The sequence below is a fragment of the Helianthus annuus genome, chromosome 16 (assembly GCF_002127325.2).
Source record: "Helianthus annuus cultivar XRQ/B chromosome 16, HanXRQr2.0-SUNRISE, whole genome shotgun sequence".
In the NCBI taxonomy this organism is placed as follows: Eukaryota; Viridiplantae; Streptophyta; class Magnoliopsida; order Asterales; family Asteraceae; genus Helianthus; species Helianthus annuus.
Genome location: NC_035448.2, coordinates 35,093,569 through 35,107,676, shown reverse-complemented (window position 1 = coordinate 35,107,676; position 14,108 = coordinate 35,093,569). Strand labels below are relative to the sequence as shown.

The 14,108-nt window shown below is 37.3% G+C and overlaps 1 protein-coding gene across 1 annotated transcript; it reads left to right on the top strand.

Annotated features, from left to right (window-relative positions):
- The first annotated feature begins 9,921 nt into the window (after positions 1–9,921).
- On the top strand, positions 9,922–12,979 carry LOC110916393 (cyclin-D3-2). The gene is made up of 4 exons (XM_022161146.2): positions 9,922–10,500; positions 11,083–11,284; positions 11,362–11,492; positions 12,674–12,979. Exons 1-4 carry the CDS (start codon positions 10,087–10,089, stop codon positions 12,905–12,907), a joined length of 981 nt encoding a protein of 326 aa, XP_022016838.1. The 5' UTR covers positions 9,922–10,086; the 3' UTR covers positions 12,908–12,979.
- The last annotated feature ends 1,129 nt before the right edge of the window (positions 12,980–14,108 follow it).

The following is a 14,108-nucleotide window of genomic DNA, read 5'->3' as shown; positions in this document are numbered from 1 at the left end:
TTCCATTGGGGGGGGGGGGGTATCCAGTTCGTTTTCAATCGTTCAGTTAGTGTTTAGTTTAGTTAAGTCGGTTAACTTTAGGGATTAACCCCGTTAGTTGCAGGATGTGTTATATAGCGGGTGTTAGGGTAATCAGGGACCCTAACTGGCTCAGAAAAAGACTAATAATATTTTTGGCAATATTTTTATGTTCCGGGTATAGTCCGGTTGTTCGGTTGGATAGAAATCCGTTAAAGTGCTTAAGTAATCTTTTAAGCGTTGAAAATAATATTTTTAGCGACACAATTTATTCTGCAAAGTGTCAGGAATATTTTCTCATGTTTTGGCACTTTATTAGTTAGCTAGAAGCTAGTATGTTGATAAAAGTGATGTGTTTCGTGCTTAGAGTACGTTTTAGGCACATCCAATCATTACATCTTATTCCTAGAGACGCAGTTATACAACCCTTGTATCCCTACACACACTATGGGTGTAGTAAAATATTTCTGGCTCATATAGGCCTTTAGAGGCAGTGTCTGCCTGATGCTGGCTATATCAGCATGTTCAATAGGTTATCCGTTCAAATGCTACTGTGCTTTTGTGCATCATGTTTGTCACTAGAGTTCAGTAAGTAAATAATGTAGTGACGGAAATCAAAGTATGATGCAGATATGTACATGTATCAACAGTCAAGTAGCAGTTTATCAGTAATCTCAGTCAAGCACAGTAATTAAGCAGCAATTAATAGTTAATTAAGACGTACGGATACCTGGTTTAGTGAGGGTTTTCACAGTAACAAGCTGAGTCATGAAGCCAAGGATTGTAGGAGCCCACGTCCTGCGAATCAGAATCGCCAACAACAACAACAACCAGCTCCACAGAACCACCAGCAGCAGCAACAGCAGGGCAATAAAGGATGCTTTCAGTGTGGCGCTGAAGGCCACTTTAAGAGGAACTGCCTCCAACTGAACCAGAATCAGAACAACAATAACCAAGGAAACGGGAACAACAATGGAGGCAACAACGGGGGTAACAATAATGGCAATGGCGCCCGAGGTCGTGCCTTCGTGATTGGTCAGGGTGATGCAAGGAACGATCCCAATGTTGTGATGGGTAAGTTTCTTCTGGACGACTTCTTTGTTACTGTTTTATTTGATTCGGGTGCAGATACTAGTTATGTGTCCTTAAAAGTTAGCCAAATACTTAAGCGCACTCCAACACTTCTGAACACCAAACACATGGTAGAACTAGCAAACGGTAAAAGTCTTGAAGCCACACACATAGTTAAGGGCTGTAACCTCATCTTAGCTGGTCAGACCTTCTCTATCGACCTTATTCCTATCGTTCTGGGTAGTTTCGATGTTGTTATTGGGATGGATTGGTTATCTCATCAGCAAGCAGAAATTCTTTGCAACGAGAAGATTGTCCGCATCCCTCATTCTGGTAAAGAACCTCTCGTAATTCGTGGTGACAAGAGTGGTGCTGTTGTGGGCATCATCTCTTTCCTTAAGGCCAGAAGTGTTTGCGAAAGGGCCACACTGCTATTCTAGCCCTCGTTTCTGATACATCCTCGGAAGAAAGGAAGATAGAGGACATACCTATTGTACGTGATTTTCCTGAGGTATTTCCTGAGGAGTTACCTGGTTTTCCGCCTCATCAACAAGTCGAGTTTCAAATCGAGCTAGCTCCTGGAGCAGCGCCCATAGCTCGAGCACCTTATCGTCTAGCTCCATCAGAACTTGAAGAACTGTCCACGCAACTACAAGAACTCTTGGAAAAGGGTTTCATACGTCCTAGCTCTTCGCCTTGGGGAGCTCTAGTACTATTCGTGAAGAAGAAAGACGGTACCTTCACAATGTGTATTGACTACCGTGAACTCAACAAGGTAACCGTGAAGAATCGTTATCCTCTCCCACGCATTGATGACTTACCAGTTGCAAGGGTCGAGTTATTACTCTAAGATCGATTTGAGATCGGGATACCATCAGCTGAGAGTCCGAGAGGGGGACGTCTCCAAAACAGCATTCAGAACTCGTTACAGCCATTACGAGTTTCTAGTTATACCTTTCGGATTGACGAATGCACCTGCGGTCTTCATGGATCTCATGAACCGAGTATGCAAACCTTACCTGGATAAATTTGTCATAGTCTTCATCGACGACATCCTGATCTATTCTAAGAGTCAGGAGGAACACGAGCAACACCTTAGGCTTATTCTGGAACTTCTTCGAAAAGAGCAGTTGTACGCCAAGTTTTCGAAATGTGACTTCTGGCTTCGAGAAGTCCATTTTCTAGGCCACGTGGTAAACAAGGATGGAATTCATGTTGATCCGTCCAAGGTAGACTCGATCAAGAACTGGCCTGCACCCCGTACACCAACAGAAATCCGCCAATTCTTGGGTTTGGCAGGATATTACAGAAGATTCATCAAGGATTTCTCAAAGATTGCGCAACCTCTCACCTCCCTGACTCAGAAGGGTGTCACCTATCATTGGGGTGATGCACAGGAGTCCGCATTTCAACACTTGAAAGATAGACTTTGTAGCGCGCCTATCCTCTCATTGCCTGAAGGCACATACGATTTTGTGGTTTATTGTGACGCTTCCATCCAAGGACTTGGTTGCGTGTTGATGCAACGTGACAAGGTCATTGCCTACGCATCACGACAACTTAAGTTTCACGAAAGGAACTACACTACGCACGACTTGGAATTGGGAGCAGTTGTTTTCGCACTTAAGATATGGAGACATTACCTGTACGGTACCAAGTGCACCATTTACACTGATCACAGGAGTCTCGAGCATATCTTCAAGCAAAAGGAATTAAACATGCGACAACGTCGATGGGTCGAACTCTTGAATGATTACGAATGTGAGATCAAGTATCATCCGGGCAAAGCCAATGTGGTGGCCGACGCCCTCAGTCGAAAGGATACTATACCTAAGCGGGTGCGTGCGTTACAGCTTACCATTCACTCTAGCCTTCCTACTCAAATACGAGATGCTCAGGTTGAAGCGTTGAAAGCAAAGAACATCAGGGCTGAGTCCTTACGAGGATCGAGGCAGCGGCTAGAACAAAAGGAAGACGACGCTTACTACGTAACAGGTCGCATCTGGGTCCCACTTTACGGAAACTTACGCGAGCTTGTGATGGATGAGGCACACAAGTCTCGTTATTCAGTACATCCTGGTTCGGATAAGATGTACCACGACCTAAAGGCTACATACTGGTGGCCTGGTATGAAGGCCAACATAGCAACCTACGACAGTAAATGTTTGACTTGTGCGAGAGTCAAGACTGAATATCAGAAACGATCAGGCCTACTCCAACAACCAGAGATACCTAAATGGAAATGGGAGCAAATTTCCATGGATTTCGTTACTGGCCTGCCTAGATCTCAACGTGGAAATGATACCATTTGGGTGATCGCGGATCGACTGACAAAGTCTGCACATTTCCTGGCTATCAAGGAAACGGATAAGTTTTCTACTCTAGCAGACATTTACCTAAAGGAAGTAGTATCAAGACACGGAGTGCCAACCTCCATCATTTCTGATCGGGACCCACGTTTTACATCTAAATTGTGGCAAGCCATGCACAAATCCTTTGGTTCTCGATTAGACATGAGCACGACATATCATCCACAGACGGATGGGCAAACTGAACGCACCATCCAAACCCTTGAAGAAATGCTTAGGGCATATGTAATCGATTTTGGTAATGGCTGGGAAAAACATCTCCCGTTAGTGGAGTTTTCGTATAACAACAGTCACCATACCAGTATCCAGGCCGCTCCGTTCAAGGCATTGTATGGACGGAAGTGCCGATCACCTCTTTGTTGGACAGAGGTTGGCGACAGTCAAATCACAGGCCCAGAACTTGTAGTGGATACAACCGAAAGGATTGCTCAGATACGACAACGAATGGCGGCAACTCGTAACCGTCAGAAAAGCTATGCGGATAAGCGAAGGAAACCACTCGAGTTCCAGGTTGGGGATCGAGTGCTACTTAAAGTCTCACCTTGGAAAGGTGTAGTTCGTTTTGGCAAACGAGGCAAACTCAACCCACAATATGTTGGACCCTTCGAAATCATTGAGAATTTGGCAAGGTGGCCAACAAGCTGAATCTACCGGCAGAACTCAGCGGAGTTCATAATGTTTTCCATGTGTCGAATCTGAAGAAGTGTCTGTCAGATGAGACCCTCATAGTTCCTCTCAAGGAGCTCACTATCGACGACCAGTTGCGATTCGTCGAGGAACCAGTAGAGATTATTGGTCGGGATGTTAAGGTTCTCAAGCGTACCAGAATACCTCTTGTCCGAGTTCGTTGGAATTCCCGCCGTGGCCCAGAGTATACATGGGAACGAGAAGACCAAATGAAACTCAAGTACCCCCAGCTGTTTAAGAAAAGCGCAACCACTACTAAGGCTGAAGCTACTACAGAATTTCGAGACGAAATTCCAAACCAACGGGGGGATGATGTGACACCCCAGGAAAACCAGGAAACCACGCAACTTAACTAGCTTACTCAGTAACCACGTTCTAAATTTCGGGACGAAATTATCTTAACAGAGGGAGAATGTGACAACCCTCAAAATTTCATGTATCCGTACGATTTATTAATGTTAATTAAAGTGCTTGATGACTGTGCTGAATTACTTAACTGCTTTTCTGATTACTGTGTTATACTTACATGTGCTTGTTAACATACTAGTCTTGTGCAGAAAATTGACTAAATAGTCCTGTATGCTTTTCCTAAGTGTTGGGAATTAAAAATGTTACAAAAATATATATAAAGAACACTTTACGACATAACTTAGCACTTTAACGAACCGGTATTAAACCGAACAACCGGACATTACCCGAAACACCAAAATAATGCTAGAAGCATCGTTTTTATTTTTCTGAACTAGTTATGGTTCCCGAACATCATAACACCTCCTAAAAATATCTACTAACTAAAGTATGTAACTAACATTTGATTTATAACTAAATTGTAACCAAATTGGTTAGCACCTAAGCTAGACCCCCCCCCCCCACCTAGTTGGCGGATCCATGTGGTCCCACTTATTGATTTTAATTGAATATTAAACAAGATTATGTCTCCCCGTGAACATTGTGACCATTAGATAAAGGTGTGTTGGAAGGTAATATAAGTAACCAACATAACATTCATCTTCATTCTTACCACATATCACCAACATCATCTTCCTTCTCCCCTCCCTCCATGCTCACGGCCGAACTCAACCACCCTCACCATCATCATCATTCAATCATCTTCAACCAATCTAAGAGCGTACAAAGGTGTTAAAGTGCATACAACGAAGCTTGGTGTTCTTGGAAGTTGAAGGACCTTCTCTACTTGCTATTAACCACCACTTTTCCTCTCTTGAACTTCCCTAGCCTTGAGCTAGTGGTAAGAATATGAATCCCTTCATTTTCATCTTATCTCAGTGGTTAAAGTAGGATTCATGATGTTAATCTTGAAGATCATCAAGAACACTAAAGAACATAAGGATGAAACTTAAACATAAGCTTTAAATACAAAGAAATCATGTTGTGTTAGTAATGATATACTTGTTGATTATTGTTTGTTTGTAGAAATGATGTTGATCATCATGTAGTCTTGCTAGATCATGATTAAAAACATAATCTAGCAAGATGAGAGGATGAACATGTTGAAAGTTATGAATCATCCTCACTAAAGTCATGAACTTGAATGAATATAATGTTTCTTGTAAAAATAATGAACAAAGTAAGTTAAAGTCTTGTAAATCTAAATATTTCAAGTATGATTTACCAAGAAACCAAGTAAAAAAACACAAGTTTACTAAATTTTGGTTCTTACATAAATATACATCATTTTTAGTGGTTAACAAAGTTATGAAACACATGTGTAACAAGAAAAATACACGAAGAAGCATTTTTAGAAAATATGAACATAAGTTGTGAAGATCCATATCCTTTAAAAATGGAGTTTTTAAAGAAGCAATCACACTTTAAGAGGTAACAAGACTTACTAAATACACTAGTAGGTTACTACACATTTTTACAGATTTTCAAGTTCATGAAATGGTAATTTATGCTTGTTTTAACAAGATTGGTAAGTAAAGATTTGTATATTGTTGATTGATGATTGTTGAATAATTTTTGGAAAAAGAAAATGATATGCTTAATAGCATGAACATCTTCATTTACAAAGGAAACTCTGGCGAAATTTTCTAAAAATTCCAACACTTAGAAAATATTTTTCTAGACAAGTGTTACAAGTATATTTTATAACATGTGTTTCAAATATAAACTTCGCCATAATTTGTGTAACAAAATACAAAGTGTCGGAGGTTGATTTTTACAAGTAAAATGGATAAATATATATTTAGAATATATATCTTATATTAGAACACTTGTGTAGATACTTGTTTATTCTGTGAGATAGTTATATTATTTTAGGATAAAATAATGTAACTTAACAATATAACTTGACATTTGAATTGTGTGGTATGTGGTAGAAGAAATGAGTAAATAAACCGTACGTAGGATACGTGTTGTGCATGAGGAACTGATTGTTATCTGTACCTTATTAGGGCGTGCTTGATTCCCTGATTATTAGAGTAATTAATCTAACCGAGCAAACCGAGGTGAGTTCACACACTTTCTAAGGCATGGGATTCCCGGTGGATTGGGAATGGGTTAAAGAATTAAAAATGGAATCTGCATATCCTCCTTGGGTAGGATATGTACGGCCATCCTCCTTGGGTAGGATGCCAATATTAATCCTGCGTATTCTACTTGGGTAGAATACGTACGTTCGTCCTCCTTGGGTAGGACAACAACCTTAAAACTTACTCGGCAAAACTCTATCATTAAGTCCCTCATTTTATATCGACTTAATCGCCGAGGCCAATGGCAAGCGGGTCATTAGTTAATAGCGCTATTAGGTTTAACAAACCTAACACCGTGCCAGTCGGACGGGCGTGTACTAATGGACTATGGCAAACTGTCAGTGATGATAGACACTGATGTAGGGCACAACTTATTTTCGTTAGTAGTCGATATGGTACGGTCTAGTAGTTCACATGGGGAAGCCCCCACTGATCATGGAAAAAGGTTTGGGTAATAAGGAAGGGACTGGTTAATCACACTTTCAACTATGGGGTAACCCCCGCGGCAATTACGCCAACGAAAGACAAACCATGTTTTCGGAAATAACTTACAACTAGAGCAACCAATCGTGAACTCACTCAACTTTGTTGTTGACTCGTTGTTACATGCCTTACAGGTCGTTAGAAGCTTATGGAGCTTGCACGAGGAGGAAGTCATCCCGACTGTTATGTCCCGTACTTAATAATTAAATGTTATAAACTTATGGAACTTATGTTTTGGGTCTTTAAACTTATGAACTACGAACTTATGTTTTGGATTTACGTTTTATGCTTCCGCTGTTTAATTTGAACATGGTTAACTTTCTTTTGGTCACCAATTGTATTGTGGTTGGTTTTATTTACTTAATTACGTTGTTCAATATGATTGGTGGCTCGATCCTGGTCATGTCACGTCTCCAAGCGGTGATACTCCGCATGGTGGATTTTGGGGGTGTGACAGTAAATGGTAGTGATGTGGTTTAAAAAGATATAATATTTCATTTCGTTGCCTAATCAGCGTCTACGTCATTAAAAAACAAATTTTTTTAACGGAGCTCTATTGAGAAAAAAATAATCTTAAAGGTGAGATTGTTGACGAAGAAATTCTCAGGTTGGATTATGATTGACCAACAAAAAAAAATTAAGACTAAAAAAATAAAAATATATTAATCCGCCGGTTAGGAAATAGAACTTAACTATGATACATTTATGATTTATAAAATCATATATCTAAGCGTAATGACATGGCAATTCACTTAACACGAGTAGTTAAATACGTTATTCATGTTATAAGCACGTTAGACATTTTAACTATACTTTTTTGAATGGTCAATAGAATCAATTCTGAGCACTCTTAGGCACCCACTGCACCAAACGAAATACTTCGAGAGTAATCCGAGTCCACCCATTTAAACCATACTTAAACATATTTTTAGCTGTATTATTAATATACCGAACCTCTTTCAACTTAAACCCAACCCCATTTAACTTCATCTCAAATCATGACGTATTAACAAGACCTAGTACTAAATTGCCGACTCTAATTGGACCCTTAGTTTTTATAAAGAAGAATATTGTGTTTTTTTAAGTATATTTATTAATGGTGGATATGAATCGAAGTTAGTAGATCACCAATCATATGCATCAACCTTTTTCATGCTTTTTTGTTTAGTTTTTCTTTTACTTTCGAATATTATCTTTTTTTATAGATTAGAAACAAGGAAAGAAACCCCATATACCTTTGCTAAAGAAGTCATGAAAGGATTTATTTATTTATTTGTATTTATTTTATATAAAGTTGAGTTGAAAATACCGATAAAGTATAGTGAGATATTCCATTATCCTTATAACAAAAAGAAAATTTATCATTGTGATCACCCAAAGTGACGGTGAGATTGGGCACTTTTATTTAACCGTATCGTACTATTAGATCTAAAATCGACTACGTTATCAATCTAAGGGAGTGTTTTCGGGTTGTTTTTATTGAACCCGCGAACCAAATCGATGTTGGATTGGTTTTTTATTTTATTTTATTTATTCTCATTTAAAATCTGATTTATATTTCGTTCTCTATACTTTGTTCATTTTGGTATTCATATTTTGCTAACAATAAAAATCTAAATAAAAACAAATAATAATTTCATGTTTTGTTTTATATTAGCTATATATGCATGTGTGTGATGGTATCCGATTTTTTAACACTAATCCGACCAATAAGGCCATTATAAAACTAATCGGACTAGTAAGACCAGTAACATTTCAGTGTTCAGTTTGTTTATATAAACATTCATATGCGATTTAGGAAATTCACTACACTTTGCTAATGCATGCTTAGAGTTATGATTTTCCCTATGCAGATTTAAACTCAATTGGTATAACGGGTTGGTTTATACAATCATACGGGTTTATGAGGTCCTTGCTATGAGAGATGGTGGAAACAAAACGCGTTGGTTAATACGAGTTTATGTGTTCATGAGGTTCTTGTTAGAAAAGTTAGGACATGGAGGTCCGCCAAGATTCGAGATGCCATAAGGTATATTGACATGTATTTATCTTTTAAAAAAATTGTTACATACATGAAATTATTTTCACATTATATTTATTACGTGAAGTTTTATTAGCCAATGCTAGAAAAATAATTGCTTTTTGGTACCTATTATTTCGGAGATAAAGTCCAATAAAAATAAAATTTACCATTTGACAATTTATATATTTTTAATTTTACCAAGTTAATGAGGATACGTATCCTTATATCGATACATTAGTTACTAATGTTTTATAAGTAAACACATGTAACTTTTGTAACAGCGAGGACAACAATGTACTTATATCGATGTATTTTAAAAAATTAAGATGAAAGATTTATAGAACGCCATATCCTAACAATGAAGGATCTTATATCAAGAGATGTTTCAAGATTCACGATCATGTAACATAGAATAATGTGTGCTTGATTGTTATTTATTTGTTATTTAAAAGATGTTACGTTTTATTTGTTATTTAAAAGACGTTATGTTTTTTTATAATATATTTTTAATTAAACCTTAAAAATGTATAATTATTCGTCATTTAATAAAATATGATACGTATGGTTTTCTAAAAACCACCCATATTTATACACGGGTTTTACACCTAGTTACCATTATACCAAGAGTTCATCGTAATGGGGAGCACAACACATCTACTTCTATATCTACTTATTACCATTACGCCAAGGGTTCATCGAGAATAAACAAATACATTTATTTATATTTTAAAATAAAAGCACATTAGAAATAAATATACCAAAAGAATGCAGATATGTGATACCTAGTGAATAAAAGCTCACACCCACTGTGCACTGCTCACTAGTCTTTCTAGTCTTCTCCCTCCCTCCTTCCATCCAACCAAACCTCTAGAAAGATGGGGTTCATCTCCATCTTCATATTCAAACTCAAACCCTAAATCCCATCCTATTCAACAACAAGATGATTACCCTTCTAAACTTACTTCAATGTAACGAAGACACCCATCAATGGGATATTGATGAAATTGACACCTACACTGTTGGTATTAATATTGATAATAATACTCACCAGGAACTATCCTCGTTACTCTCCAAAGAATCTCACCAGCGGTTGCACAACAACAACAACAATGGCCGCTGTTCCAACCACCGTCGTGACGTCGTGCAGTGGATTTTGGGAGTCGCTTCGCATTACTCGTTTGCAGCTCTAACGGCCGTTCTGGCCGTTAACTATTTTGATAGGTTTTTTGACAGATTTGATGAAATGGAGACAGGGAAGAAGAAGCCATGGATGAGCCAACTTGCTGCTGTTGCTTGTCTCTCCATTGCTGCTAAAGTTGAAGAAACTCATGTCCCTCTTCTTTTAGATCTCCAAGTGAGTCTTTGTTTGATGATGATATTGTGATCTTTCTTGTTCATGAAAATTGAAATATGAGTAAACTGCGAAAATGGTCCCTGAGGTTTGGTCAGTTTTACTACTTTAGTCCAAAACTCAAATCTTTTGAATCTGGGTCCACGTGGTTTTAATTTTATTGTTATTTTCATTCAAAAGCAAAATCTGATAAGATTTTTCAGTTAACATCCAACTTTTTTTTTTTTTTTTGTCTTTTGTAATGAAGGTCAAAATGGTTAGATTTTTTTAATTTATTATAATAAAACGTTAAAAATACCGTTTTGCCCTTCATTAAAAGAGAGGAAAAAGAAAAAAAAAAAAAGATGTTAATTGAAAAATCTTATCAGATTTTGATTTTAGATTAAAATGACAACAAAATTGAAACAAAGACTCAGATTTAAAAGATTTGAGTTTTGGACTAAAATGATACAGAGAACCGTTTTGGTGTTCAAGATTGATGGAAGCAAATACGTTGGTGATATTTTTAAGAAGTTCTTCTTGTTGGTGATAATCTTTGTTGTTGTTTATGAAAATTGAAAATGTTAACTTTTGTTGGTGTTCAAGATTGATGGAAGCAAATACGTTTTCGAAGCGAAAACAGTTCAAAAAATGGAGATTTTAATACTATCAACTCTAGAATGGAAGATGAACCCAGTGACTCCACTCTCATTTCTCGGTTACGTCACAAGAAGACTCGGATTGAAACCTTATCTTTCTGTTGAGTTCATCAACAGATGCGAGTGTGTTTTACTATGCTTCCTTCTTGGTAACTAATTACTGAAACACATCTTAATTAATGTTGTATAAAGATTGCATGTTGATTAAGTGAGTGAGTTTATGCAGATGGGAGGTTCAGGTGTCATCTTCCATCAGTGGTAGCAACAGCAACAATGGTGCATGTGATCAATAGTGTTGAACCGTGTATCGGAACTGAATTCCAATCTCAACTACTGGCCATTCTTGGTATCAATAAGGTCAACAATTTGACATTTGTTTAGTGACTCTCTGATTTGAACAAGTCAAAAGTTAATCATTTGACTTTAATAAAAGAGTTAACTACTATTTTCGTCCCCGTAGTTTGATGGAAAATGCCGTAAAAAAAATTTTTTGCGTCAGTTCTGTCTTCAACATTTTTGAAACGTGTCATTTCAGTCCAAAAAGATAACGCGCAGTTAACAACGTTGAGGACGGAACTGGCACAAGACATTATCTTTTTGGATTGAAGTGACACGTTTCAAAAATGTTGAGGACGGAACTGACGCAATTTTTTTTGGACTGAAGTGACATTTTTCACCAAACCACAGGGACGAAAATGACAGTTAACTCTTAATAAAATGTTGAGTACATGTCAAAATGGTCCCGGAATTAGGCTACTTTTGTCACTTTAGTCCAAAGATGAAACTTTTGCATCTATGTCTGTAAGGTTTCATTTTTGTTGTCATTTTCATCAAATTGGCAAATCGAGTTAGAATTTTCTGTTAATTTCTTTCATTTTTGTCATTTTCTTCATTTAAATGAAGGATATTACCATCATTTTATGCCATAATATATTTTAATTAAATGAGGAAAATGACAAAAATGAGAAAAGTTAACGGAAAATTCTAACCCACTTTACTAATTGGATAAAAATGACAAGAAAAATCAAATCTCAAGAAGCAAAATACAAAAAGTTTCGTTTTTAGACTAAAGTGGCCTAAATTCAGGGGCGATTTTAGCATTTTACTCAAAATAATATTTTTAATTCAATCCATATAAACACAAATTCGATCATACACGACCTATAATACGATGGAAAATGGTTATACTAACATGTGTCATGTGGCATGTATAAGTTATATTGTTCTTATAATATGTCACTGGTGTCCGGATAACGTGTGTCAAAGGTGTGTATTTAGTAGCACCTTTTAGTTTGTGTAAATTACAATTTTCGTCCTTTAGGCGTATAGCAAATTTCATTTTACGTCTTTATTTAACGAAATGATAAAATTGTTTTTTTATGTTTACATATTATAATAATTTACATCATTTCCTTGGATGTTAATTTTGTTTGTAAGTCTAGTCATGTGTCTTTTAGTCATTTTTATTTCTTTTAACAAAATATTAAAAAGTATGTAAATTCTTTTATTTAATTTTGTTTTGTTTTGTTTGTAAACAGGAGGAGGTGGAGGAGTGTCGAAAGGAAATCCGGGAGGTAACACATTGTAAAAATTCTAGTACGCGAAAACGAAAGTTTGGATCGCTACCCAAGAGTCCAGATGATGTAACTGATCTGTCATTCAGCTCCGACGAGTCATGGTCTGTGGTGAACCCATCGGTTCCATCCTCGCCCGAACCAGGAGCCGATAAGAGCCGGAAGGGTGCCGATAAGAGCCGGAAGGGTGCAGCCTAAGCCAGCCAGACAAGAGTTGTGTCAATGTTTACTACCTTAATGGCTTAATTTATGTTAAATTGCCAACCATCCTAGCAGTTAGGCCTGCCAAATATGAAAATCGCAACTTGTGGAAGTTGTGTAGTGAGCATTGGAGGTAAAGATGGTCGGCATTTTATCCGGAAACAAGAATCAAGAAAAAATGGGGAGGGGTTGGTAACTTGATATTACTTATTTAGTAATTTCTTTCATTCTCATTCACTTTGAAAAAAAAAATATATATATGTTATAGTCAATAGCAACTTTCTTATGGTCAAAAAGAATTATTGCCTTGTTTACTTTTTTTTTTTGTTATAAATAAAGTAATGTTTTATTTTCGCATTTAAAAATGATAATGGAATGTTATTACCAGTTGGTTGGATAAGTAGGTTCTTAAAACCGAAACCAAGTTGAGTTATTAACAACGGTATAGTTTTACGGTTTTGAGGTTCACTGGGTCATTTTAAAAAAAAATGCATTATACATAAAATATAATAGTTGTCCAAAAAATACATAAAAAGTCATAGTTGTTGGAAAACACATAAAACAAGCTAACAAAAAAAAGTTCAAAATGTATGGATTAATTATCTATCCAAATAAAGCAAGCAAAAGTCAAAAGAGCTTAACTAAACATATATGATGTTTTCTAAGAGTATATGTTAGTGGCTTAATAAGGTATATTGTAACATCATCGTCACGTCCTCATATAAGAACTTGAGTAGTAACTAAATATCTATTGACAATATGTTGTAAATTAATTAGATTAAAAAAATATAAAACGAAAGAATGTCATTATTTTAGATTGGGGTGGACCCCACTATCAATCCCCCCCCTCATTTACAACGCCAACCAAGTAATTAACTAAGACTAGAAGGTATGGGGGCCGGCTTGGCCCGGCTTGGCCCGGCGCCGGACCCCCACACCGCCCCCCTCTTCCGGCTTCCGTCACAAACGGCGACCCACAGCCGGGTCCGCCGTGCCTCCTTCTTCCTTTTCCTCTCACATATACCTATACATATATACATATATATACATAAAGGGGTTCATCCCCCACCCCCCTAGGTCCATCCCCTCCAAGCCACTCCTACGTGGCGTCTATGTGGCGGCTCATCCCCTCCAAGCCCATCCAAACCATACCTTCTAGTCTAAGACCATGTGTAGTGGTAGTGGGTTATAATGCCCC

Coding starts and splice junctions, on each gene's coding strand:
- LOC110916393 (XM_022161146.2), top strand. CDS start 10,087: ATGATTACCCTTCTAAACTTACTTCAATGTAACGAAGACACCCATCAA. Junction 10,501..11,082: donor CTCTTCTTTTAGATCTCCAA/GTGAGTCTTTGT, acceptor TTGGTGTTCAAG/ATTGATGGAAGCAAATACGT. Junction 11,493..12,673: donor CCATTCTTGGTATCAATAAG/GTCAACAATTTG, acceptor GTTTGTAAACAG/GAGGAGGTGGAGGAGTGTCG.